Source organism: Mustela lutreola, chromosome 4 (assembly GCF_030435805.1).
Source record: "Mustela lutreola isolate mMusLut2 chromosome 4, mMusLut2.pri, whole genome shotgun sequence".
NCBI lineage: Eukaryota > Metazoa > Chordata > Mammalia > Carnivora > Mustelidae > Mustela > Mustela lutreola.
In genome coordinates, this window is record NC_081293.1 from 196,488,222 (window position 1) to 196,514,793 (window position 26,572).

Below are 26,572 nucleotides of genomic sequence, written 5' to 3' on the forward strand. Positions count from 1 at the left end.
CAGGGAGCCCGGGTCGGAGAGGACCTTGGCGATCGGTTAGTGGGGGAAGACTAACACCGCTAAGTCAGCGCCATCAGATTAGCACCGAGGCGTCCCAGCCCCTGTGATAAGACCGCGCGACTTGCAGCCGTACAGCCCGCGCGAGCCCATCGCTTCCGGCCGCGGCCGCCGCGCCTGCGCACTGGGGGCTGCCCCGCCCCCTCCCCCGGCCGGAGGAGCGTACCATCCGCAGGCGGGGGTGGGTGCAGTCGCTCCCGGAAGTAGCTCTTGCGCGTCCCGGAACACGAGCCCCTTCCCCCGGCTCCGCGGGGCCTTTGGCGCCTTCCCGAGGCTCCCGCGGTGGCTCTCGGGGGCCGGCCGAGCGGCGGCGGGTCACTGCCGGCCGTGGTGGGGCGGTCGGCTGCGGCGGGAGCCGCACCTTGCTTCGCGTGCCTGGTCTCAGGGGGCCTAGGTAAGCCGGGGAGGGCGCGTTTCGGTGCCACTTCACGGACCGGGGCGCCGAGGCTCGGGGGACCGGGGCGCCCAGGCCTGCCCTGCCCCGCCCCGCGCCTGGAACGGCCCGGCTGTGTCTCTCCCAGGCCAGCCGCCTGCCAGTGCCCAGTGCCCTGCGCCTAAAACACGCCCGGCGAGGCAGCCCGTACTGGCCAGTGGTTCGTGTCCAGCACGCGCTGTGCCCAGGACAGCCGCGGAACACTCGGTTACGTGTTTGGGCTCCCCTAACAAGCCTGGGAGGTGGGTGCTCTTGTCCCTGTGGTGTGGCTGGAAAAGCCGAGGCGCGCTGGTGCCGGCTCCGAGCGGTTGGGTGGCAGCCAGGATGTCAGCCCACGCACACCGGCCGCCGACCGCGTGCTCTCGCTCCGTTATGAAGCAGCCTCACGGAAAAGAGCGAAGGGCTCTCCTGGCGTATGGTTTAAGACGGGCCTCACGTTATGTCACTTTTGCATAATGTGAAGTCCAGTGATGCACCCTTACTACTAAAGACAGGTCACATAGGGTTTGCATGTGAGTCAGACCCCAAAAATACATAGTGGTTTTCTCTACTCTTTTCCTTCCACATGTGCCTGGCCTCCCATTCTTCTCACCACTTTTCCTCTCGGCACAGTTGAGCCGGTGAGGGCGTGAGAAGCCGGGACTGGAGGGCCCAGCAAGCCCTTTGCAATGTGGGGTCTGGGATGGGTGGACAGTGGAGGAGCTGAGACAGGAGGGGGCCTGCGGGTTCGGCTGGGTGGTGGGATGCGCTGGGTGGGCAGAGCTCCCCTCAAGGCTCTGGGGGGAGGCAGGCACCAGAGCAATAGAGAAGTGACTCCTTTCCATGTGGGCGTGCACCTGGGAAGAGGGATGCTAAGAGTGCTAGTCCGTGCAGCCAGCACACTTGGAAGTGCTGTGGCACCTCCGCTCTCGGGCTCAGCCAGCACGTTGCTGCCTCCGGACATGGATGGCTTCCCCTTGGAAATCTGTAGGCTCCAGAGCAGGGACTGCCGCACCTCTCCCCCAGCCCACACTCGAGGGCTTTCCTGGTGCTACAGCCTGCCTGCCTTCTTTGCTCTCCGAAAAACTTGATTCTTTCTTGTCTCCAAAGATAAACCCGCTCACCGCCCGTGCCCTACATCCCTGACCTTTATCTGGCACATGTACGTGCAAAGGCTTGTTCCAGAAGAACCTCACGTTGGTATATTCAAAAGTAAATTGCGTTAGTAAATGGATCACGAGAGAGTCCCTCTCTGTCCCCTGGTTCTCCTTCACCTCGGAACTCACGCATAGTCTGCCTCCGGACCAGCTCTCCAGACTGTCCCTGCTGCCCGCCATCCTGCTGCTGTCACCTGCTCCCGTCCTCCCTCCCTGCCTCTTAGGACCCCGCGGCAGCACTCCCGTGGCTGCCTGCTGGGTACCCCGGGGTGGGGGGTGTCTCCGTCTTGTAGTTGTCCTCGGATGTGCATTTGTCTTCTATGGTGAGAAATTTCACCAGGAACTTCTTACTGATAAACTACTGGGGTTTGGGAATGATTTTCTTATCAAATTTTACATCTTAGGTTCACGTGGAGGCTCCCCACGGCACCTGCCTCATAGTTCTCATCCTGTGCGCCTCCGTGGAAGGGAGAGAGGGGCAGTAGGACTGTTGCTGCCGGTGACTGCACGAGACCCCACCTCTACCCAGGGGGTCCATCCGGAGTTGGGGCTCCTGGAACGTCACCTTGGGTAAGTGGTCCCTCACAAGACAGAATCTGAAGTCCAGTGTCGTAGATTCGGTTTATCTGTAGGTCAGCCCGAGGCCCGGCCTCCGTGGCACCGCACACCGCTTGCCTTGCTCTGGCGCCATGGGCCCACTTCAAGTTGTTGTTTTGTCCTGAGCGCCAGTGGGGCGCTTCCTCTCCTGTACTTGTGTCTCTAGGGCACAGTGTTGGCTGTGGGTGGGCCTCCGATGAATTCTTGTTCAACAGTCAAGTGAATCAGGAGTATAAACAGGTGTGCTGATGGGACAAGGCTAATTGGAGAACAGAACGGGATTGGCGTGGCCCCAGCTGCAGCCCCAACACACAGGTTTGTCCCTTTCCTTGGCCGTCGACAGTGAGGCGGGTCTGGCGCTGGCCTGGTTTCCCCAGCCTGCTCTGCGTTCTCCGTCGGGATGCTGCTTACACAGGGTTTCTGGAGGCCTGCGGCCAGCTCTGCTCTTCCGCTCTGCCACAGACCATCACACTCCCCCTCTGGCTTTCCAATTCTTTTGTCCTAAAATCAGAGCAGAGGTCAGCCCACTCCAGTTCTGACATCTCAGGGCATGTGTGGGGCTGGGATGGTGTCTGCCGCTTCAGTAGAGATCTTGTCCGGCCCCTCCACAGTGCCCCATGGCGGTCAGACGTCTGGTGTGGCGCCTGAGTTCCTGGGCACTGGGCCCGAGGTAATGCCTCTGGTCCTTCGGAGACGGGAGCTCAGCATGAGCCTCCCGTTGCCCACCCTCCTCCACGGGCAGAATCTTCCTGGCGCTGCTTCAGTGGGCTTGTTGCCTACGAAGGCAGGCCTGCCCTCCCTGGTGATTCTTCTCAATGTTTAACATCACTCAGTGCCAGAACGTACTGGTTCTAAATTTTCTGGTTGAGTCTGTATGTCATTCTGGTGTGAAGAGACAAGACCCACTTGCTTTCCGACGTGAGTGGCGGGGCTGTTAGGTTACCTTCCGTGGAGTCTCCCTTTGTCCAGAGAAAGGCGTTCTAGCACTAGGCCTTTCCTTTCCGTTCCTTCCCTTTCCACGTACTTCTCTCCTGACTTCTTCGTGTCCCTTTCCTGTCGGGCCAGAACCTGCATGTGACCTAAACTCGAGGAGAACGAGCAAGGGAAAGGAGTTGAGGATTATGCCTCGGCTTGGGGTGGGAGCATCTGGGCGAACAGCTGTCCCGTTGACACGACTGTGGTGACCGCAGGAAGAGCAGGTGGGAGAGGGGAAGCTGAAGAGAAGGCTCTGAGTCAGACACAGGCTCATGTCAGGGTGCGAACGTAGCCCCAGTCTGGGAGGGTGTGCAGGATGAGAAATGGGGCAGGGAGCCTGGGCAACAGCAGGAAGGAACAGGCGGGAGAAAGAGGGACCAGCCCAGAGCCTGCAAAGAATTTGCAGGTGAGAGGAAAACCAAGGACATGAGGTGTCCCAGGGCCACAGAGAGATGGGGTTCCAAACAGAAGACGTGGCCCAGCACCCTAGTGCGGGCAGGGGAGTCCATTGGAGGAGCCTGGTGGCCTTGTCAGGGCAGCGTCAGGGAGCGGCGAAGGCCAGAGCCAGAAGAGCAGGCCTTCGAGGGTCATGGGAGGTGAGGAAGTATGAGCAGCCCTGCAGGAGCCTCTCTGGGATGGGGAGAGGGGCGTGACAGGACCCCTGGGGACGTGAATCGCTGGCATTAGGGGCTGTCCTGTTCTGTGCTCCTGTCCCGTGTTTCCTGGTGCAGACTTCTAGAAAAAGAATTTCAAAAGATCTAGCGAGGCCACTGGCTGCGTCACTGCCTAGTATCTAGCATCATGACCTGTTTCTGCTGCCCTGCTGGGTGACAGGTACAGCCCAGGGGCACGGGACTCAAGAGACCTAAGCTCTACTCCCTCGGCCTGAGCTTACAGCATCCGGCACCTGCTCCTCTTCCAGGGAAACCTGCCCCACATCTTGGCAAGGTCAGTCCCCTCCTTGGGGTCTCACAGCCGCAAGTGGGCTCCTTCACACTGCTTGGCAGCTTGAGCTTTCCATGATGTGAGCTCGGCTCTTCATGTCTGTCTTGCCAGACAGCCTGGAGGCCACGCGCACACAGGGGCTTTGCTTGTCTTCTGGTGTATCCGCAACAAAAGAAACCAGCCGAGTGTGCCAGGTTCTCCATAAACACAGAAAGGAAAGAGAGAAATCTCAGTTAGCGGGGCCCACGTAGACGTTGAGCCCGCTGAGGTCCAGAGAGCTGTGGGGATTTCTGTCCGAGCTGCTCTGCCTGGTCTGCAGGAGCGAGTGCCAGCCTTCATTCACCAAGGGTGTTAGGGCTGGAGAGTTTTGTCCGCGGACTGGTTTCCCGGATCTCCCTACGCCTGCATCCTCTGCTCGCCCCTCTCCCCGCCAGCCTTGCCTTCCCCCTCATGGTCCCCAACGCCAAGCAGGGCAGCTGAGAGCCATTGTCTTCATCTTGCTTTGCAGCCTGGGCCCATCTCCTCATTTCCCGCAAGTTCCCAAGCATGTTGCCAGTAGAAAAACCCAGGAAGCCCCACAAGAGACGTACACGTTCAGGTTCAGCGGGCCAGGAGCCGCCTCTCTGTGCCGACTCCTCCGTGACTGGACCCAGGAGCCCAGCGGCTCCCCCGACTTCTCCTGACTCCGAGTTTCACACCAGAGTTACCAGTACCGCTCACGGACTTGGCTGGGGTGCTGTGGGGCGCCTGCTGGAGACGGAGGTTAAGCTAGAGTTTGTAGATACAGAAGAGAGGGCTGTGAGTGGCCATAGGAGAACTGGGTCCTCTGTCTCCCCGAAAGGAAGCGGACAGGATCGGCCTCCACAGAGGAAGAGATCTCATCCTCTCCCCGCTTCCTCGTCGGTCCCGTCACGTGACCAGGTGTTCCTGGGAGAGCAGGAAGAAGGCACCCCAGGCCTCCATGTCTACAGCGAGAAGAGAAAATCCTGCTCCCGGGGGAGCCCCGACCTTCACGCCGCAGCCTCCCGCGCGAAGTGCCTGGCCAGCCCTGAGTGGAATAAGCCAAAGGGAGACTCTGGCCTCTCTAACCTCAAATGTGTGCTTGGGCAGGAGCCCCCTGGGCAGCCTGAGAAGAAGGCGTCCAAACCGAAGGTGCGCGGACAGAGAGAGGACGGGGAGCCCACACTAAAGAAGTCGAGAGACCCAGTGCTCAGCCTGGGCCAGTCCCCCGCGGCCACAGCGCCGGTCCAGGCGGCCGGTCTGGACAGGTCCGAGGTGGGCCAGCCCCGTGAGAGCGAGAAGGTGAAGCAGGCTGACGTCCTCATAGCCCATCTGGCCAGGGAGGTGCGCCGCCTCAGGAGGTGGAAGAAGAGGCATTTGCTCGCTGCTGTCGGGGAACCATCGTCCCTGGAGAGCCTCCAGAAGCCGCCGTGCCTGAAGAAGCTGGTCAGAATTCTGAAGGCAGAGACCAAGGGCTGGGATTTCCCCAGGCATTCCCCCGGCGGCCTGGACACTGCGGGGCAGAAGCCAGTGTCCGACATCAGACGGTTGTTCACTGCGGACTGCAAGAATGTCTGCCACGTCACGTGCCCTCGCTGTCATGCTAGCGTCCCACAGGGCAGATGGAAGGGCCATTTCCAAACCTCGGGCCTGCTCCGTCACTTGGTGGGTAAGCACGGGCTGGAGAGAGCGAGGAGGCCAGCCGCCGCCAGCCCAGGGGAGAAAGGGGAAGGGACCGAGGAGAAAAAGCGCAAGGGCCTGCCCGCCAGTGCCAAAGGGCTCCCGTCAGCAGGACACGGCCCCAGTGCCTCCACTTCAGGAGACAGTGGCCAGCAGCTGGCCCCGGGCAGGCCTGAGCCACTGTTCCTGGCTCCACCCCTCTTGCCTGCTTCCACCAAAGATGAACCTGCTGCTCTCCCGCTAGCGGTCGTGGAGGGCCAGGGAGGCCCCTGCACCCCCAGCCTGCCCCGAGCCCAGGCCTGGAACTTGGGCATCGCAGAGCTGCTCTGTAGCCTGGCCTTGCCGCTCTCCTTTGTTTCGGCCCCGCCTTTCAGAAGGTTTATGGCCCAGGTGGACCCTTGCTACCACGTGCCGCCTCCAGCCTTCTTCTCCGATACGGCGCTGCCTCTGCTGCACACGGCCGTGGGCGAGCAGGTGTGTCGGGAGATGCGGCTGGCCGAGGGCGGCTGCGTCCACCTCACTGTGTCCACGGCAGCCCGGGACTCTGCTGTGGACTACGTGGCCGTCACTGCCCACTGGGGGGCAATACGTCCAGGCAGTCGGCAGGGGGCGTCGGAGAGCCCCAGGAAGCAAGCTGTGCTCTGGGTTCGAGGCCTGTCCCAGGAGAGCACCGCGGAGGAGAGGCAGCGGGAGCTGTGGGAGCAGGTCAGCCTGTGGCTCAGCCGCACCTCCCTGCAGCCGGGCTTCCTGGTATCAGGCAGCTGCCTCAGCCTGGAGCAGGCCGTGAGGACGGAGGGCTACACCCACCTCCCCTGCTTTGCCCACTGCCTCGACTCCCTGGTGACAAACTTCCTGTGTCACCATCAAAGCGTCCAGATCATCCTGGGGACGGTCAGGGCCATCTGCAGTCACTTCCAAGGCTCCGCCAGGGCCCGGCAGCTGCTCACACAGCTGCAGCGGCGGTGCGGCCTCCCGGCCCAGCAGCCCTTTTGGGAGCTCTCAGACCACTGGGTGTCTGCCTTCCGCCTGATGGAGTGGCTGGTGGGGCAGCAGCGGCCGCTGCGGGAGTACGAGGAGGAGCACCAGCTGGGCAAGGCCAGCTCGGCCCTGTCGGCCGTGTTCTGGAGCCTGACGGACAGTCTCGTCACGCTTCTACGGCCCTTCCAGGTGGCAGTTCGGGAGGCGAGCGCGGCTCGGGCTTCTCTGAGCCAGGTGCTGCCACAGCTCCGCTTCCTGCACATCTTCATGGAGCAGGTGCCCCAGCACTTCGAGGAGCAGGGCGGCGTGGAAGTGGGGGCCGCCGTGCGGCTGGCCAAGGGCCTGGCCCTGCAGCTCACCACAGACCAGCAGCTCAACGAGCTCTTCCACCGCAAGGAGTTCGTGCTGGCAACCCTTCTCGACCCCCGCTTCAAGGGCCGGATCGAGGCCATCCTGCCCACAGGGGCCGACATTGACCACTGGAAGCAAGTTCTCGTGTACAAGGTGAAGGAGATTATGGTGTCTGAACACCCCTTGCCTCCCTCGCCCTCCCCGCACGGCCCCCAGACCACGCATGCAGGCGCTACCCTGCGCGGTGGGGGAGCCAGAAGCCTTGGGGCCGAGGAGAGGGGCCAAAAAGAGCCCGCGGGGAGAAGCGGCTCTGGGTCTCTGCTGCTGGGCCGGAGGGAGAGGAGCTTGCTGGAGCAGCTGGAGAGTGTGGGGCTGCTGGCGTCCGAGAGAAGCGGTGCCTCCCTTGCCACTGAGAGCCACCTGGCCAGCATCATCGTCAAGAAGTACCTGCGTGAGAATGAGACGATCGGCGCCCAGGAGGACCCGCTGATCTACTGGGAGAAGAGGCAGGAGGTCTGGCCGGCCCTGGCAAGACTGGCAACTGTCTATCTGTCCTGTCCCCCAACAGGGGCCTTCTCTGGAAGTGTCTGTGCCTCCCTGGGCAGCCGTGCTCTGGTGCAGCACAGCACCCCTCTCCCAGTGGGGACCGTCGAGCGTCTCCTCTTCCTGAAGACCAACCTGGAGAATTTCCCCAACTACACCGCCCCTCCCCCCCTCTTCCCCCAGGAAGGCCTGGCCGAGGGGGACGAGGCCGGCGAGGCCGACCTCTGCCTGATTGTCTGAAAGTCCGCCTGCAGGAGAGCTCTGCCCGAGCTCGGAGGGGAGAGCACACCCAGCACTCCAGGCTGTTCGACGGGGGTGTCTGGAAGGAGTGGGGACAGCCTGTCGTTTCCTGACAGGTTGCCTATTGCCTCCAGGGAGATGTTTTCCGTCCAGCCGTCACTCAATTTGTTTCCAGCAGTTTGGGCGTAGAAGAGGTCACATCTGTCAGGAGGTAACTGTAAATCATCCTGTGCTCTAAGCCTCAGTGCGGTTTGCCATGTGTGTGGGCAGTGAGGGCCCGTGCAGCTTGTCTCTGTACGTCACATGCCCTTAAGGGCTCTGCCTTCTCAAACAGCGACCAGGGACGAGAAGAGGCCTGGGTGCTGGCAGGTGGGAAATCTCAGCCAGCGAGGCCAAGTAAGCTAGGCAGCCTTTTCCGCAGTTGGCTTTTGCTGTAGAAGAAAGAAGCGTGTGCTACAGTAGCCGTGTTAAGAGGGAAGCTTATGCACACACGCACACACCCGTCTTCTCGGGGTCGGTACTTCCTTGTGGATCCCAGAGTGGCCAGAGCATCCCTGCCGATGGGACTGTCCAGCCAGGAGAGCTGATGGAACCGTGGTTGGTTTCCAGACTGCTGGAGGCCCTGGGGTTTCTTCCTTGCCTCAGTGAAAGCGGTCTCAGGAAGAGCTCCATGGCTGTCCAGGCTCTTCTGTAGCTTCGTTTATGCCTCCCCCCCGCCCCCTGCAGCACCCACACCTCCCTGTCTCCCCGGTCACTTTGCCAAGTGCAAACCCTTCGCCTGGAAGCAAGGAGAGATGCATATGAGACCCACCAGAGCCAGACAGCCCAGAGGACCTGCAGGGCAGGGTCGGAGCTGGTGGGGTCAGGTGAGGAGAGACGGAAAGGGAGAGGCCGGAGGATCAGGGCAGGCCTGTCACCATGATGCGAGCCAGGCTCTCCTTAGGTGCTCGGGTGCCGGAAGGGTGGCAGAGGGAAGATCGGTAGGCAGAGGTGGGGCAAGGCCCTTGCAGCCCAACTTGCTCTTGGGCCCTGGCTGTGGGGACCAGCCCGGGACGCCTGTCCCCTCGCCTCCCTTGGAAGGGTCGACAGTCCTGCGTCTCTATGAGTCATTCACAATAGGACATTCGGAAGTCACCGAGGATGTAAGGAAGCGAGCAGGAAAAATTAACCAGGATCCTTTCACTCAGACAGGCTTGCTAAGAACCGGACATACTTCTTCTTTTAATCTTGGGAGCGTATCCTCTGTCCTGTTGACTATATTGTAATTTCGTAATTACTGCATTTTGTTTCTTAAATAAAGCTTTGTAAGATCATGTTTAGTGGTCGGAGTAGCGTGATTTAAAGTCTGGCCTCTGCCCTCACCCCCCAGAGCTGTTCTAGACCCCCCTGGGCAGGAGGTGAGGCTCATCTTGGGTGGGGGGGGCGGGCTATGGCTGCACCTCTTCGCATCCCCAACTCTGTCAAGTGCAGCTGGTGGTGGGATCAGAGTGGGGCCTTGGGCTCTCCCCGTGGCTCTGAGACACGCGGCGTCCCAGCTCTCTCTCTAATTCTGACTCGGTAGCCGGGGTGGGGGCAGGAATGTGAGGGGCCCTAAAGTCACCGGCGGTGGGGGAGCGGGCATGTTGCTCCTGGTCCCCTGAGCTCTTCCTGCTGTGGAGTCCCTGCGCCGGCTTTGCAGTGTTGGCCGGTGAGGAGGGCGAGGCGGCGGGCTTGGCAGCACGTGGGAGTCGGGGAGTGGAAGAGGGTGCCGGAGAAGCTGGCTGGGCCCAAGCAGTAGCTCTTGGGGTGGGGGTGGGGGGATGCAGTTTTGCCCCCAGGGGACATTCGTCAATGTTTGGAGACATTTGAGTGTCATGGCTTGTTGGTGGCCTTGCTACTGTCCTCTTGTGGGTGGCAGACGGGTGCTGCCGAGCATTCTAGAAGGCACAGGATAACCCGTGCAACCAAGACAAACCTGCCTTTGAGCGGCCAAGGAGATAGGGGGCCCTGATCTGCACTGTGCGTGGGGGAGGCGCACGGCCAGAGGAAGGCTCTCGAGGGTCTCCGCAACAGCCGGTGACGGAGCACTAGAGGCTGCTCCACGTCGGCCAGCTCTCCCCGAGACACAGCCCTGGCCGGCCCCAGCCAGTTCGTGGATGTCATTTTCCGGCCCACTCCCTAGGGAGGTAAAGTGAGACTCAGCGAAGGCAGCCCTGAACAAGGGAAGACGCGTCCCAAGGAAAGCCGAGCGTCCGCTGTGCCTTCGTCACAGTCTCGTCTATGTGACCGAGCCCTGCTGGCAGACACACGTGGGACCAGGAGCTTCTGTGCACTCCTTTCCAGGGTGGGACCAGGACAGGAGGACTCCGGTTCTCTCGAGAGGAGCACGAAAGAAGCCGAGTGTGGAGGAGCCGTCCACCCGGCGGGGCCTGCCCTGTGCTGCCGGCTCGGGTGGGAGCTGGGTGTGCGCGGTGGGGTGGGCGCTTGGTCGCGCCCGCACCGGCCTGCTTGAGGTGTGCAGATGGCGGGTAAGGTGGGAGCGGGGCGGAGCAGAGGTCCATTGGCTGGCGGATCTGTGTTTCACCTCGGTGACTGCAGTGCTGTCCCCGGCGAGCGCTCGGACGGGAGGTTGCACCCGGCCAGGTGGGGATGTGGGGTGGGGAAGACCCGATCCCCAGCAAATGTGCTCTTGGCTCGTCTGTTTCCTCTGCTGCAAAAAGTGTTCTTCCCAGTTGTAATGTGGGGAGCACGCACAGTTCCCCCCATCACGGCCCACCCTCTCCCCCCCCAACTGCCCACCCTTCTGGTCCCCTTGCCCTTTCCCACACGTGGCCACCTCCGCCCAAACTGTCCCTGAGGTCCCTGAGCCGGTTCCTCTGGGCAGCGCTCCGTGACCGTAGTGCGCGGGCTGTGGGCTTGCCACGGCCCGGCGCTGCTCCACCCAGCGATCTTGTCCCGCTCCAGTGGGCATTTTCACACTGTCCCTCGCTGTGTCCTCGCCTGCCTCCCTCTGGCTGCTTGTCGGCGCCCCCCTTTCAGCCTCATAAAGTTTGGTGTCCTCTCCATGCTGGCTCATGGCTGCTCCTTTTCACGGGATGCCAGGGTCTTCTGACCACTTTCGCCCCCAAAATAGCATGTGGCTGGGGAGGCTCTGCATCGCCCTGGAGAGAGGCGTGCAAACACTTAAAGAGATCTGTGTTCCCCGAAGAGGCTGGCCCAGTGCGTCACCCACTCCCACTGGGCACCTCCGCAGGTGACGCTGAATCCCTTCAGCCAAGAGCACCAGACGCCTCCTTGGCCCGATGCCCACGGTCACCTCAGCTGGATGTTGTCTTGCCCCCCTGCCTGTCCTGTGTGTCCCACACACATCCAGTAACGTGACTGGGTCCCTGGACTCCAGAGAGCGCCCCTCTGCAGCTCTCACTACCTTCGGTGCGGTCCGTGTGTCTCTGCATTTACAGTTCCAGTGCCCAGTGTCCGCCTTGCGCCCCCTCCCCCCAGCCGCCGCCACTGGCAGCAGTTTCTACCCCCGCTCGCTACTTCCAAGCCGCAGCAGATCCCGTTTAAACACAGTGACCCAGACTTCTTAGTGGATGTCTCACATCGCTTTTGGGAAGAAATGAAGGGCTGTTGCACACTAGAGGGGAGCTAGGTTAGGACATGGGGACCCCCTTCTCAGAGATGGGGGAGGGGGCCGAGGGAGGGGGAGGAAATCTGGGCGTGGATTCCTTGGAGAAGGAAGTAAAAAGTGGTGTGGATTACATAAATGCAGGCTTGGGACTCTCTGATACCCTGGAGCCCAGGTTTTATAAACAGCAGGAGTGGACGGCCCCATGGTTCTTTGCGTCACCCTGCCTGGCCCAAGCCTGGCCAGAGTCGGCAGGGCTGGGAGGCTGCCACTTGGCGCAGAGGTGCCTTCTTGTTTTCCTCTCTGCTGAAACCTTGACCCTTCTGTGGGCGGCGCTGCTGCTGTCTTTCCCCCAGGCCTCCGGCCTCGCACTAGCACCTGGCTTCATGCCGCCCCACAGCCACTGGTGCCTGGAAGGGCCCTCCCTCCCCTGCCTTTCTGGAACCTAGGTGCTAGCCAGGTCCTTCCCTCCAGCACGCACGGCTTCTTTGCCTGGCCTTGGGCCCTGCTTGCCTTCTCTGGTAACCCGAGCTGTGCTGCCTGGCACACAGGGACTGTCGCCCTTCTGTTGGTGCCAGAGCAAAGAGCTGCTGTGGCAGGAGCTGGGGTCGAGGGTGGGCAGCGGCGGCCTCGGGACTGCCCGTGCTGCCCCCTCCGCTGGGGGCCTTTGCTGGCCCTTCCCTCCCTCCTTGACCTCAGTCTCCCCACCTTGCGCAGAGAGCTGAGCCTCCAGGTCCCCCGACCTCAAGCAGAGGATACAAGTTGGCCCACACAATCTGGATACCATTTTGAATTCATTGCTCATGTTAAAAAAACATTGAGTGGAGAACATGTTTGAGAGAACAAGTGAGGCCCAGTGTGCTGTCTTTTGCATCTGCATGTGGAAGGAAACAGAAGAGGTTGTTGATGGTGGTGACCTGTTAGCTCTTCAGGAATTCATTGAAATGGTTAAAAAGAAATACCTTATAATTGATAAGGAGAGATCATGAGCAGGTACTGAAAAAGGAAAAGGAAGAGATTTTGCCTCCGGTCCGGATACAGAAAACGGGAAGAATTAGTCCGTGGCCCGCGCCCGGAATGCCATCCAGTGTGGCCATTGTCGTTGGATCCTGTCTGGGGCCCCTTCTACCCCGGAGGGCTCTGTGTCCTCAGGCAGGCCTGGCCTGTGTCTGCGGGCTCCGGAGGGGCTCAGGGGAGGCTTATGGTGTGATTGTTTCCCCATAGGACCCCGCTGGCCCTCGAGCAGGGCTGTCGGAAGCGGGCCTCCGGCGCTGGCCCAGGCGGAGTGGATGGTGCCTTTTGCAGGGCGAGCCGTCAGCCAACCCCCCCGTGGCATCCGCGTCCCCGTGTCAGAGCCGTCGGAGCCCAGGCCTCCCCCCGACTGACTTCATCCGATGGAGTCGCAGGGTGAGAAGCCGGCAGAGGCCGACGGGGTGCGCGTCACACCCCAGCTGCTCAAGTCTCGCTCGGGTGAGTTCGCGCTGGAGTCCATCCTGCTGCTGAAGCTTCGGGGCCTGGGGCTGGTGGACCTGGGCTGCCTGGGGGAGTGCCTGGGGCTCGAGTGGCTGGACCTGTCGGGCAACGCGCTCACGCAGCTGGGCCCGCTGGCCTCCTTGCGCCAGCTGCTGGTGCTCAACGTGGCCGACAACCGGCTGACGGCGCTCGAGCCGCTGGCCGCCTGCGAGAACCTGCAGAGCCTTAATGCCGCGGGCAACCTGCTGGCCACCCCCGGCCAGCTGCAGTGTCTGGCTGGCCTGCGGGGCCTCGAGTACCTGCGGCTGCGGGACCCCCTGGCCCGGCTCAGCAACCCGCTGTGCAGCAGCCCCTCGTACTGGGCGGCCGTCCGAGAGCTGCTCCCTGGCCTCAAGGTCATCGACGGTGAGCGCGTGACAGGCCGGGGCAGCGAGTTCTACCAGCTATGCCGGGACCTGGATAGCTCCCTGCGCCCCAGCCCCAGCCCCGGCCCCGGGGCCACCGAGGCCCAGCCCTGGGTGGAGCCAGGCTACTGGGAGTCTTGGCCCCCCCAGAGCAGCTCCATCCTGGAGGAGGCCTGCCGCCAGTTCCAGCACACCCTGCAGGAGTGCCACGACCTGGACCGCCAGGCCCGCGACAGCCTGGCCCAGGCCGAACGGGCGCTCAGCCCTGCCGGCACTACCTCGTCCTTCGTGTTTTGAGTGTGTCTGCAGTCTGTGGCAGCTGGGCTCACTGTGGCCTGGCTGCCCGCCTCTGCCCCCCTGCAGTGCCGGCTCTCTGTTTCCTAAGAGCAGCCCCCCGCTTCTCCTTCGGGAAGATTCCACAACCTTCCTGCACATATTTCAAGGGCGCACCTCCCCCGTGGCCTCTTGCAGGGGTAGGGGCCCTGTTCCAGGGGCACGCCCGGCATGAGGCCGTCCCGCCACCTCCACCGTGAGCCTTGGGAGGAGGCCTCTGGAGGAGATGGTCTACAGCCGCAGCCACCCCTGGCCGGAGGCTCAGTGGGAGAGAGTTGTTTCCTCCTAAAGCTAGACATGAGAAAGGCAGGGAGGGGGTGCGCGCTGGCCCAGCTGGTCCTGGGAGACGAGGTGGCGGAGCCCCAAAGGCGGCCTTCGCCCACCTTCCGACATTGCCTGTCCCGGTGACCCCCTGCTGTAGTGGCTCATCCTGTGTCACTGTGGAGCCCTCACTGCCTGTTCTCACCCACGCGGATCCCTATTAAATCTCTCTATTCTGATAAGCACCATTGCCTGTCATTTTCTGTGGGTGAGCTTTGCTTTCCTGAGCACGAGCACCCGAAGGCAAGACGAGGTCTCTGTGGCCCCTGGTCTCTCCTGCTGCCCCGGCTCTGCTGCTCCTGCGAGACCTTACTCCTACCGCCGAGCTCAGGGGAAGGGGGCATGCGAGAGGACAGAACGAGTCTGGGAGAGCAGTTTATTGGCTCGGGGATAATGGGCTCGTACTCCCTGGGCTCGGGGACGGCAGGTTGGCGTTGCACTGGTCAGCTCCTGCAGCTGTCCGGGAAGCGGGACAGAATTCTAGAGGGAAAGAGAAAGAAACCCGAGTTTTTGGGTGTGAGGGAGGCTGTTTGGGCCAGTCCAAGCTCTTTTCCCAGACTCTGAATCCTTCCCCTACCGCTGCCCTCAGCCCCACACCGGCCCAGTCTCCAGCCCCAAACACATGAGCGCTGTCCCAGCTCAGTTCTGTCCCCCCCGTCGTGGGCACCTACCATCTACCGTCGGGCCTCAGCTCGGGGGCAGGGCCTTGAAGAAGGCAAACTGTCCTGGGAAGTAGTAGCTGTGGGGGTCCTCGCCCGCGCGCTCCACCCTGCCGCACTGAGCCTCCTGGTGCTCCTCGGGGTCCTGCCGGTGGCGGCAGCTGCTCAGGCCCGGGGCACCAGCGGGTTCCGGGGAGGGTGTCCCCGTGGAGAGTACCCCTGGGGACGGTGCTTGCGTCCTCTGTGGCACCCACCTCCACATCCCTTGGGGAATAGCGGGGCCAGGCCCAGAGCCCCTCCTTGGCCCTCCTCACCCCTCCTCACTTCTCGCCTCCTCTCTCCGCATACCCCCTCGCCCCTCCTCACCCCTCCCTCCTTGCCCTCTGTGCACCTCAGTCTGTGCTTCGGGCTCTGACCTCTCCCACAGGACCAGCTTCTCCATCTTCCCAGCATCTTCCCCAGCCTCCCCACCTCCCCTGCCCACTCTTACCCGCAGAGCCTGCGTGTGTATGGGGCAGTGGACCATCCGGCCGAGGACTTTATCTGCAGAGTTCAGTTTGATGCAGGCCAGGCATTTCCGCTTCCTCTGGGGAGGGGAGCATGGGGCCGGGAGAGGAAAGGGGTCAGGGCAGGGGTGCCGCCCCACCAGGGTGGAAGCGGGGGGCTGCCTGAGATGGGGACCGGCTCCCCTGGTGGGTCCTAGATCAGAGGGGTGAGGGGTCATGCGGGCCAGCTGGCTCCGGGCGCAGCCCCCCGGGGACTGGGAGATTTTAGGCAGCGTACGTGTCTGGGCAGGACTCTTCCCCCAGATGGGTTCTCCCCGCCTGATGTCCCCCTCGAACCACTTTGCAGCTCTGTTATATTTATTTGCGTGTTCTTAAAAAGCTTGATATGGACGCAAGTGTCCTGACATGAAGTCTGGAAAGTCACTGATAAAATCCAGTCCGTCCCTTAACAGTGGGAGGGAACAGGCCCTCAGAGCACCCCCGAGTCATAGGCTAGTGCTTGGAACAGCAGGACTGGGGACTGCCCACAGCCATGGGTATGCCCCCAAGGGGGCTAGTTACAGTCAAGCCCTGTGAGGAGTCCGCCTGGGCTGGGCCATCTCTACTCAAAGCCTCACTGAGAGTGGGGAATTCACCAGGCTTGGGGTGGGGGCAGACAAACCCCCTGCCGTGGGCTTCCTCCACCACAGACCCGAAGCCGAAGCCAAGCCAGCCAAGCCGAGAGAGGAGCCCAGACGGGAGGGGGACTCTCTCTGAAGAACAGATGTTCTCAGAGTAGCCCAGCCCTGGCCACCCACGGCGTCACAGGCCCCGGCTCAGACTGGGCCAGGTGAGCTCCTGGAGAGGCCGCTCCCCCAAGGGACCACTGCTCCAACCGGGGCTCTCTTCCTAAACCCCTGTCACAGACCCCTGCCCTGAGCAAATGCCCCATCTCTCTCTCTCTCTCTCTCTCTCTCACACACACACACACACAGACAGACACACACAAGCCTGCAACTCACCCCGTTGGGCTTGATTTTGCACTCTGCTTTTTTCCAGTCCTTCTTCCGGCAGCTGGTCTGCTGGAGCTTAAATTCCAGCCTCACAAAGGTCCCTGCAGGGAAGGGCTGCCCGCAGACAGAGAAGGGCCAGCAGCCGGCTGAGCTCACCGAGCAATCCGGGGTGTGACCCGTCCCTCCTCCCCAGCCCCCCAGGAAACAGCTGAGAAGGGGGCTGGGGTGTTGGCCTCTCCCTGGAGAACTGGGTGTTCATTGAGCCCGAGGGCTTGGGCACCTGCTTCCTGGGAACGAGCCCCGTCCCGCCCCAGGCGACGCCACTTGGCGATGCCGCTCACTGTTTCCGTGGCGCTGTCCACGCCGGTCTCCCTGAAGGCCCACTGGACGGGCGGGTGCTTGTGGAACTCTTCCAGGGCCACCTGCAGGCCACGCTGCTGCGCTGCCGTGAGCTCGGCTCTGCCCAGGCCCACTGCGCCCAGCCACAGGGCCAGAGGCATCAGCAGCTGCCACATGGCGTCGCGTCGGTCTCCCCGGCCCTGCCAACAGTGTTGGGTTCTCAGCTCTTGATGCCAGCTCGCAGCGCTGCCAGCAACCTGGCCCCGGAGCTGGGGGGGAGCGTGGGGGGGTGCCTGACAGGGCTCCAGGCTGGGCTTGGAGGGCCAGGAGGTGGCCCTTTGGTAGAGATCCCTCTGGTATTCCCCTGGTCCTCCCTGCCCCCCACTGTTCCCTGGGCCCAGCTCTGCCCATGTTTGGCCTCCTCCCGGGTAGTAGGTGCTGAGTTGGCTTTTGTCCTCAGGCCAACAGCCTGGGAAGCCCTCCTGTTGCCCACTTGCACCCTTCCCCCAACACTTTCTGGCCCATTCCTTCTCCCCCACTTAGTCTCTGGTCCCCTTTCCTGCCCGTTGCTCTCAGAGACCCCCTCGGCTTCCCCACCTCAGCCTCTCCAGGTCGCTTCTCCTTCAGCACTCCGAGCCTGTGGGCTCCTTCCCAGTCCTGGGAACCCTGGCCCCTGCACCCCCTTCTTCCCCCAGGCTAACTCAAGGGGGAGGGGAAGGATATAGAATGGAGGCCAGCTGGAGGCCGAATAGTTTTGGGAGGACGCAAACACGGGGGAGGGGCCCAGAGCGGGGTGGGAACCCGGAGGATGCTTAACCCTCCCTGTGCTGGGGCCGCTCCTGATCACTGGCCCTACCCCAGCCCAGACCCTGCAGTCTCACCTCTGCCCCACCATGGCTTTCTTCGTTAGGCAGCCCCTCCCTCCCTTAACTCCTTTTCTGGGGCCTTCCCACCACCCCTCTCCTAGACCTCCTGATCCTGTCCCTTTATCTGTGACTGGGTTTGCCTGAGTCATGGACTCCCCCCAAAAACTCTGTGTGTACTGGTGGTCTTAGGACCAGAAAGCTGCAGAGGTGGAAACAGAGGTCCCCTCACGGAGAGAGATCTCAGGGTGTGGCCTTGAAACAAGGACTTACAGACGGGTTGACAGTCTCTCCTGTGGAGCTGCTCCCTTTGGCTGGTCTCCTTCCACGCCCCGGCTGCCTCCCTGGCCTTCTCTCCCCTCCTCACCTCTTCTGTGCCTCGGGGTCTCTGCTTCCCGTGGCTGACTCTAGGCCAGGCTGTCAGCCGCTTCCTGCCCCCTCCACTCCTCCTGGTCAGCCCCCATCTCCTCCCACTCCCACCCTTTGGGCCCCTCCAGCTCCCATCCTGCCCAAGGCTCCTCCCCATCCCATTAGGACCGGCCTCCTGGCAGACAGCCCTCTGAGACCTCCCTCCCATCCACCCACAGGCCTCCCAGCTGCAATCTTGCCGCCAGACCTTGACCCCGACCCTGGCTGACTCTGGCTGACCCTGGCCAAGCCTGGCCAAGCCGCCCTCCCCTCCCCCTCCCCCTGACCAAGGAGCCCAAGCATCTGGTGGTCTTGACCCACTCTCTCCTCCATGAGATATGGGCTGCATTGCCTGCCACCCCACCCCCGCCCCAGTCCCGCCTCTGTAGGGCCGCCTTCTTCTTTGGCTCTCCTGAGTGACCAGTCCCCAGAATCCTCACACACACATTTCAGGACATTCTTCCCAGAAATACAGACATCTTCAAACCCCATGGGACCTTGAGGAGTCATTTGATCCCTTCCCCTGCTTCCCAAGCCCTAAAACCACACCAGGAAGGAAGGCCTCTCTGTCAGAGTGGATTCTGGTGTCCAGCAACCCCTGTATCACAAGCACACACGGTCAGTCTTGATCCTGCGTGTCCCATCCTTGCTGGTGAGAAATTCAGGGCTTTCACATGGGCTCCTGGGAGGCCACAGGCTCAGCAGAAGGGTGTGATGGAATTAACAAAGCTAGTGTGGGATGGGGGGAGCTGTCCAAATACTGCTCAGCTCGTGTGCATCCTGAGCAAGTATGAGTGGGCTCAGGGACCCCGTGGGCCGGGAATCAGCCTGGCCATTTCTCCAGCCCCAGGCCCTAAGCTAATTGCCCAAAACAGGGTCTCATTTACCTTCCTGAATCCCTAGTGACTGATGGCCCAGTGTTTGGCATAGATTTTCTCCCTGTCCCTATTCACCCCTGCCATGGATCCCCACACGGAGCTGGCAGCTTCCTTTGCAATGTGCTCTGGGGGCACCAGAAAGACCCCGGGCTGCAGGGAGCTCGGACAGCTACCGTGGTTCCTTCCATGGCCTCTTGTAGCGTGCGTCCTGTATCTCGCCCTTGGTTGTCTCCTCGCCCATCTCCTTTCTCCTTGTGCATTTATACCATCTTATTCATTCACCGTTGTTCTGACAGCGTTTTGGGAAGGAGTAGGGATAAACACATGTGTGTGATCTGTCATGTTTAATCAGAGTCTATGAGTTATTAAAGAAGAAAAATGACTATCTCACCACTATATTATATATATATATGTATATATAGAGTGTGTGTGTGTGTGTGTGTGCGCGCGCCCCTAAAATTCATATGTTGAGGTCATAACCCCAGGTACCTCCAGAATGTGACAGTATTTGGAGGGTTGGACTTTAAAGAGGTAATTAAGAGAAAAATGAGGTCACATGGGGAGGTTGGGATGTCTGATCCAATATGACTAGGGTCCTTTATGTATTTATTTATTTGACAGACAGAGATCACAAGTAGGCAGAGAGACAGGCAGAGAGAGATAGAGGGGGGAAGCAGGCTCCCCGTTGAGCAGAGAGCCCGATGCGGGGCTTGATCTCAGTTACCCTGAGATCATGACCTGAGCCGAAGGCAGAGATTTTAACCTACTGAGCCAGGCAAGGCGCCCCGACTAGGGTCCTTTTAAGAAGAGATTAGGACACAGAGGGAGGACCATGTGGAGACACAGGGAGATGACAGCCACCTACAAGCCAGGGAGAGGAACTTCAGAGAACCAACACCGCCAACACCTTGATCTTGGTCTTTTGGCCTCAAGAGTTAGCAAAATAATTTTCTATTGTTTAAACCACCCAGTGTGTAGACAGTCTTAGCAAACCTACACACACACACAGGAAATCCTTTTCTAAGACTAATCAGGTGCTTTGTGATCAAAGAATTAGCTAGAATGGCTAATACTAAGCTGAAAAAAATCTAAATTGCTTTTTGAGAATAAACATATGAATCCTGTATTTTATCTGGAAAAAATATATAAGAAATCAGGATGCCTTTTGTAATGTTTTAAGGTCGCAAGAAATGAAACTTGGATTTTAATCAGTGGCTGTTTCTTAACATTAACAAGGGGGTACCTGGGTGGCTTAGTGGGTTAAGCATCTGCCTTTGGCTCAGGTCATGGTTTCAGGGTCCTGGGATCCAGCCCCACATCGGGTTCGTTGCTCAGTGGGGAGCCTGCTACCCACTTCTCTCTGCCTGCTGCTCTGCCTACTTGTGATCTCTCTCTCTCTCTCTCTGTGTCAAATAGATAAAATCTTAAAAAAAAAAAAATGGGGCACCTGAATGGCTCAGTCGTTAGGCATCTGCCTTCGGCTTAGATCGTGATCCCAGGGCCCTGGGATCAAGCCCCGCATCAGGCTCCCTGCTTGGTGGGAAGGCTGCTTCTCCCTCTCCCACTCCCCCTGCTTGTATTCCTGCTCTCACTGTCTCTCTCTGTCAAATAAAAATAAAATCTTTAAAAAAAAATAATGTGCCATTAACATTTAAAAATTTATAATAACTCAAGAAAATTCAACAAACTGAGCAAGATGGTGGAGGAATAGGAGACCGGAATATCATCAGGTCCCAGGAGTTCAGCCAGATAGTTATCAAACCATTCTGAACACCTACAAACTCAACAGGAGATCAAAGAGAAGAGCAGCAACAGTAGGAACAGAAAAGCGACCACTTCCTGGAAGGTAGGACGCATGAAGTGAATCTGAGGCAACATTCAGGAAGAGAGACTGTGGGGGAGGGGACCGGCTCCTGGCAAGTGGTAGAACAGTGGAGAGCACAAAATCTTAGCAAAGTCCACTTCACTGAGAGATGTCGCTTCAGAGGCTAAGCGGTGCATGAGACCCTCGCAGGACAGTGTGGTCTCAGGAACTGTGGGGTCACAGAAAGACCAGGGGTGTCTGAGTGTGGCAGAGCTCCCAGGTATCACAGCAGGGAAGCTGACTACAGAGACAGAATTGAGGTGGGGGCTCTCAGCTTGGGGTTACATTAAACTGTGATCCAAAGTACAGTTGGGCCACTGCTCTTCAAGCAGGGACCCCACAAGTGCAGATCCGGGGAGAGTGCCTCCTTACTCCTCCAGGAGGAGGGGTGGGGCAGCACACTGAAGGGATCAGCTGGATTTGGAGACTCCAAATGGGGCTGTGTGCCATAGATAGAAATGCTTGATTGCAGGCCAGGTGAGCACGGAACATGGCCAGAGACCAGGGAGACAGGAGGGACTGACTGCTTTTAACCACGAGTCTTGTAGATAAGTAAGAAGAAAGGCAAAATATGTCTGGTCACGTAGTACGTGACCTATAGTTGAGAAAGACCAGACAAAAAGGATTGTCTGACTAACTGCAGGTGCTCTCTGGGGAAGGGGAGGTAATAGATGAAGCAGGAGGCGTTCCATCTTGAGCAGGCCAGGTGTTTCCAGCTGCTCGGCTTCAAGGACATGTCATCCTCTCCCACAGAGGCCTGTTGCTAGTACAGGTTTTTCTTAAGGCTATTTTTAAGCATGCTTGGTGACTAGCTAATTTCTTATGGGTTATATTTTAAGTAATACATTGTTCTGAGGGATGGCTATAGGGAACAAGCATCAAAATCCAGGAGGCACAGAAAACCCCTCTCAGAATCAATAAAAATATGTCCACATCCCATCATCTAATAGTAAAACTTACAAGTCTCAGTGACAAAGATAAAATCCTGAAAGCAGCTTGGGACCAAGTGGTCTGTAACATACAATGATAGAAATATTAGATTGGCAGCAGACCTCTCCACAGAGACTAGCAGGCCACAAAGGACTGGCATGATATATTCAAAGCACTAAACGAGAAAAAAATGCAACCAAGAATACTATATTCAGCTAGGCTGTCACTGAAAATAGAAGGAGAGATAAAAAGCTTCCAGGACAAACAAAAATTAAAAGAGTTTGCAAACACCAAACCAGCCCTATTTAAAATATAGGGATCCTCTAAGCAAAGAGAGAGCCTAAAAGTAACAGACAAGAAAGGAACAGAGACAATACACAGTAACAGTCACCTTACAGGCAATACACTGGCGTTAAATTCATATCTCTCAATAGCTACCCCAAATGTAAATGGGCTAAATGCCCCAATCAAAAGACACAGGGTGGGGTGCCTGGGTGGCTCAGTGGGTTAAAGCCTCTGCCTTCTGCTCAGGTCATGATCTCAGGGTCCTGGGATCGAGCCCCACATCGGGCTCTCTGCTCAGCAGGGAGCCTGCTTCCCTCTCTCTGCCTGCATCTCTGCCTACTTGTAATCTTTGTCTGTCAAATAAATAAATAAAATCTTTTTTAAAAAAAAGACACAGGGTATCAGAATGGATTAAAAAAACAAGATCCATCTGCAGGATATGCTGTCTGCAGGAAACTCATTTTAGACCCAAAGACACCTCCAGATTTAAAGTAAGGGGTGGAAAACAATTTACCATGCTAATGGACATCAAAAGAAAGCTGGAGTGGCAATCCTTATATCAGATAAATTAGATGTTAAGCCAAAGACTATAATAAGAGATGGGGAAGGACACTATATCATACTTAAAGGGCCTGTCCAACAAGAATATCTAAAAATTTTAAATAGCTATGCCCCTAACATGGGAGCAGCCAATTATATAAACCAATTAATAACAAAATCAAAGAAACACATCAACAATAATACAATAATAGTAGGGGACTTTAACACCCCCCTCACTGAAATGGACAGATCATCCAAGCAAAAGATGAACAAGGAAATAAAGGCTTTAAATGACATACTGGACCAGATGGACATCACAGATATATTCAGAACATTCCATCCCAAAGCAACAGAATACACATTCTTCTCTAGTGCACATGGAACATTCTCCAGAACAGACCCCATCCTGGATCACAAATCAGGTCTCAACTAGTACCAAAAGATTGGGATCATTTCTTGCATATTTTCAGACCACAATGCTTTGTAACTAGAACTCAGCCACAGGAGGAAAGTTGGAAAGAACCTGAATACATGGAGGCTGAAGAGCATCCTACTAAAGAATGAAAAGTTCAACCAGGAAATTAGGAATTGAAAAAAATTCATGGAAACAAGTAAAAATGGAAACATGACTGTTCAAAATCTTTGGGACAGAGCAAAGGTGGTCCTGAGAGGAAAGTATATAGCAATACAAGCCTTTCTCAAGAAACAAGAAAGGTCTCAAGTACACAGCCTAACCCTACACCTAAAGGAGCTGGAGAAAGAACAGCAAAGAAAGCCTAAACCCAGCAGGAGAAGAGAAATAATAAAGATCAGAGCAGAAATCAATGAAATAGAAACCAAAAGAACAATAGAACAAATCAATGAAACTAGGAGCTGGTTCTTTGAAAGAATAAATAAGATTGATAAACCCCTGGCCAGACTTATTAAAAAGAAAAGAGAAAGAACCCAAATTAATAAAATCATGAATGAATGAGGGGAGAATGCAACCAACACCAAAGAAATACAAACAATTATAAGAACATACTATGAGCAACTATATGTCAGCAAAGTTGACAATGTGGAAGAAATGGATGCACTTCTAGAGACATATAAACTACCAAAACTGAACCAGGAAGAAACAGAAAACCTGAACAGACCCATAAGGGGATTGAAGCAGTCATCAAAAATCTCCCAACAAACAAGATCCCAGGGCCAGATGGTTTCCCAGGGTAATTCTACCAAACATTTAAAGAAGAATTAATACCTGTTCTCCTGAAACTGTTCCAAAAAATAGAAATGGAAGGAAAACGTCCAACCTCATTTTATAAGGCCAGCATTACCTTGGTCGCCAAACCAGACAAAGACCCTACCAAAAAGGAGAATTACAGACCAATATCCTTGATGAACATGGTTGCAAAAATTCTCACCAAAATACTAGCCAATAGAATCCAACAGTACATTAAAAGGATTATTCACCACGACCAAGTGGGATTTATTCCTGGGCTGCAAGTTTGGTTCAACATCTGCAAATCAATTAATGTAATATAATACATTAATAAAAGAAAGAACAAGAACCATATGATAATCTCAATAGATGCTGAAAAAGCATTTGGCAAAGTACAGCATCCTTTCTTGATCAAATTATTCACAGTGTTGGGATAGAGGGCATATAACTCCATATCAAAAAAACCATCTCTGAAAAACCCACAGCAAATATCATTCTCAGTGGGGGAAAAACTGAGAGCTTATCCCCTAAGGTCAGGAACACAGCAGGGCTGTCCACTATAACCACTGCTATTCAACTTAGTACTAGAAGTCCTAGCCTCAGCAATCAGACAACAAAAATAAATAAAAGGCATCTGAATCAGCAGAGAAGAAGTCAAACTCTCACTCTTTGCAGATGACATGATACTTTATGTGAAAACCCAAAAGACTCTACTCCAAAACTGCTAGAACAGGAATTCAGTAAAGTGTCAGGATATAAAATCAATGCACAGAAATCAGTTGCATTTCTATACACTAGCAGCAAGACAGAAGAAAGAGAAATTAAGGAGTTGATTCCATTTACAATTGCACCCAAAACTGTCAGATACCTAGGAATAAACCTAAGCAAAGAGGCAAAGAATCTATACTCAAAATTATAAAGTACACAAAGAAATGGAAATGGAAAAAAGTTCCATGCTTATGGATTGAAAGAAAAAATATTGTGAAAATGTCTACACTACCTAAAGCAATCTACACATTTAATGCAATCCCTATAAAATCCCATCAATTTGGGGCACCTGGGTGGCTCAGTGGGTTAAGACCTCTGCCTTTGGCTCGGGTCATGATCCCAGGGTCCTGGGAACTGTATGTCAAATAAATAAATAAATAAAATCTTTTTTAAAAAAACCATTATTTTCAAAGAAATGGAACAAATAATCCTAAAATTTATATGGAACCAGAAAAGACCCTGAACAGCCATAGGAATATTGAAAAAGAAGGCCAAAGTTGGCGGCATCACAATTCCAGACTTCAAGCTCTGTTACAAAGCTATGATCATCAAGTCAGTATGGTTCTGGCACAAAAACAGACACATCGATCAATGGAACAGAATAGAGAGCCCAGAAATAGACCCTCAACTCTATGGTCAACTAATCTTCGACAAAGCAGGAAAGAATGTCCAATGGAAAAAAGACAGCCTCTTTGACAAATGGTGTCGGAAAAATTGGACAGCCACATGCAGAAGAATGAAACTGGACCATTTCCTTACTCCACACACAAAAACAGACTCAAAATGGATGAAAGACCTCGGTGTGAGATAGGAATTCATCAAAATTCTTGAGGAGAACACAGGCAGCAACCTCTTCAACCTGGGCCGTATCAGCTTCTTCCTAGAAACATCACCAAAGGCAAGGGAAGCAAGGGCAAAAATGAACTGTTGGGACTTCATCAAGGTAAAAAGTTTTTGCACAGCAAAGGAAACAGTCAAGAAAACCAAAGGACAACTCACAGAATGGGAGAAGATATTCGCTAATGTCTTATCAGATAAAGGGCTAGTATCCAAAATCTATAAAGAACTTATCAAACTCAACACCCAAAGAACAAATAATCCAATCAAGAAATGGGCAGAAGACATGAACAGACATTTCTGCAAAGGAGACATCCAAATGGCCAACAGACAAATGAAAAAGTGCTCCACATCACTCGGGATCAGGGAAATACAAATCAAAACCACAGTGAGATACACCTCACACCAGTCAGAATGGCTAAAATTAACAAGTCAGGAAATGACAGATGCTGGTGAGGATGTGGAGAAAGAGGAACCCTCCTACACTGTTGGTGGGAATGCAAGCTGGTGCAGCCACTCTGGAAAACAGTATGGAGGTTCCTCAAAAAGTTGAAAATAGAGCTACCCTATGACCCAGCAATCACACTACTGGGTATTTATGCTAAAGACACAAATGTAGTGATCCGAAGGGGCATGTGTACCCCAATGTTCATAGTATCAATGTCCACAATAGCCAAACTATTGGGAAACTCTAGGAAAGAGCCTAGATGTCCATCCACAGATGAATGGATAAAGAAGATGTGGTACACACACACACACACACACACACACACACACAGGAATACTATGCAGCCATCAAAAAACATGAAATCTTCACTTTAGCAACGACATGGATGGAACTAGAGGGTATTACGCTGAGTGAAATAAGTCAATCAGAGAAAGACAATAATCATATGATCTGTCTCATACGAGGAATTTGAGTGTCAGGGTCGAGGGTCTTGGGGGTAGGGAGGGGAAAAAATGAAAGAAGATGGGATCGGGAGGGAGACAAACCATAAGAAACTCTTAATCTCAGGAAACAAACTGAGGGTTGCTGGGAGGCTGGGGAGGTAGGCATAGGGCGGCGGGGTGATGGACACTGGGGAGTGTATGTGCTATGGTGAGTGCTGTGAATTGTGTAAGACTGATAATTCACACACCTGTATCCCTGAAGCAAATAATACATTATATGTTAATTTTTAAAAAGGAAATAAAAGGGGTGCCTGGGTGGCTCAGTGGGTTAAAGCCTCTGTCTTCGGCTCAGGTAATGATCCCAGGGTCCTGAGATCTCTATCTGTCAAATAAATAAATAAAATCTTTTAAAAAGAGGGGGGGGAGAGAAAATTCAGCAAACTAATAAAAGGAATTTGCGTCTTTATGAAGTATATTTAAACAGCTTCATGGATGTAAAAATATTTTTTCTTTTTTCTTCCTTCCTTACTCACTC

General features: G+C 56.2%; 2 protein-coding genes across 6 annotated transcripts; one reads left to right on the forward strand and one right to left on the reverse strand.

The window, feature by feature from the left end:
• The first annotated feature begins 225 nt into the window (after nucleotides 1–225).
• On the forward strand, nucleotides 226–14,255 carry LRRC61 (leucine rich repeat containing 61). 3 transcript variants are annotated; one of them, XM_059172208.1, is made up of 4 exons: nucleotides 226–451; nucleotides 2,031–2,196; nucleotides 4,033–4,146; nucleotides 4,652–9,248. In XM_059172208.1, the coding sequence occupies exon 4, from the start codon at nucleotides 4,690–4,692 to the stop codon at nucleotides 7,933–7,935; it is 3,246 nt and encodes a 1,081-aa protein (XP_059028191.1). In that variant the 5' UTR covers nucleotides 226–451; nucleotides 2,031–2,196; nucleotides 4,033–4,146; nucleotides 4,652–4,689; the 3' UTR covers nucleotides 7,936–9,248. The 3 variants fall into 3 exon arrangements, with proteins under 3 accessions (XP_059028191.1, XP_059028190.1, XP_059028192.1); XM_059172207.1 differs by lacking the exon at nucleotides 4,033–4,146 and having other exon boundaries at nucleotides 227–451; XM_059172209.1 differs by lacking the exons at nucleotides 4,033–4,146; nucleotides 4,652–9,248 and adding an exon at nucleotides 12,767–14,255 and having other exon boundaries at nucleotides 247–451.
• A 180-nt stretch (nucleotides 14,256–14,435) lies between these two features.
• RARRES2 (retinoic acid receptor responder 2) lies at nucleotides 14,436–17,882 on the reverse strand. 3 transcript variants are annotated; one of them, XM_059172213.1, is made up of 6 exons: nucleotides 17,800–17,882; nucleotides 16,572–16,769; nucleotides 16,240–16,344; nucleotides 15,223–15,318; nucleotides 14,745–14,877; nucleotides 14,436–14,553 (listed from the first exon to the last, which is right to left on the reverse strand). In XM_059172213.1, the coding sequence occupies exons 2-5, from the start codon at nucleotides 16,743–16,745 to the stop codon at nucleotides 14,761–14,763; spliced, it is 492 nt and encodes a 163-aa protein (XP_059028196.1). In that variant the 5' UTR covers nucleotides 16,746–16,769; nucleotides 17,800–17,882; the 3' UTR covers nucleotides 14,436–14,553; nucleotides 14,745–14,760. The 3 variants fall into 3 exon arrangements, with proteins under 3 accessions (XP_059028196.1, XP_059028193.1, XP_059028195.1); XM_059172210.1 differs by having other exon boundaries at nucleotides 17,706–17,872; XM_059172212.1 differs by lacking the exon at nucleotides 17,800–17,882 and adding an exon at nucleotides 17,167–17,319.
• Between the last annotated feature and the right edge of the window lie 8,690 nt (nucleotides 17,883–26,572).

Coding starts and splice junctions, on each gene's coding strand:
- LRRC61 (XM_059172208.1), top strand. CDS start 4,690: ATGTTGCCAGTAGAAAAACCCAGGAAGCCCCACAAGAGACGTACACGT.
- RARRES2 (XM_059172213.1), bottom strand. CDS start 16,745: ATGTGGCAGCTGCTGATGCCTCTGGCCCTGTGGCTGGGCGCAGTGGGC. Junction 15,319..16,239: donor GCAAAATCAAGCCCAACGGG/GTGAGTTGCAGG, acceptor TCCCCTCCCCAG/AGGAAGCGGAAATGCCTGGC. Junction 14,878..15,222: donor TACACACGCAGGCTCTGCGG/GTAAGAGTGGGC, acceptor CGCCACCGGCAG/GACCCCGAGGAGCACCAGGA.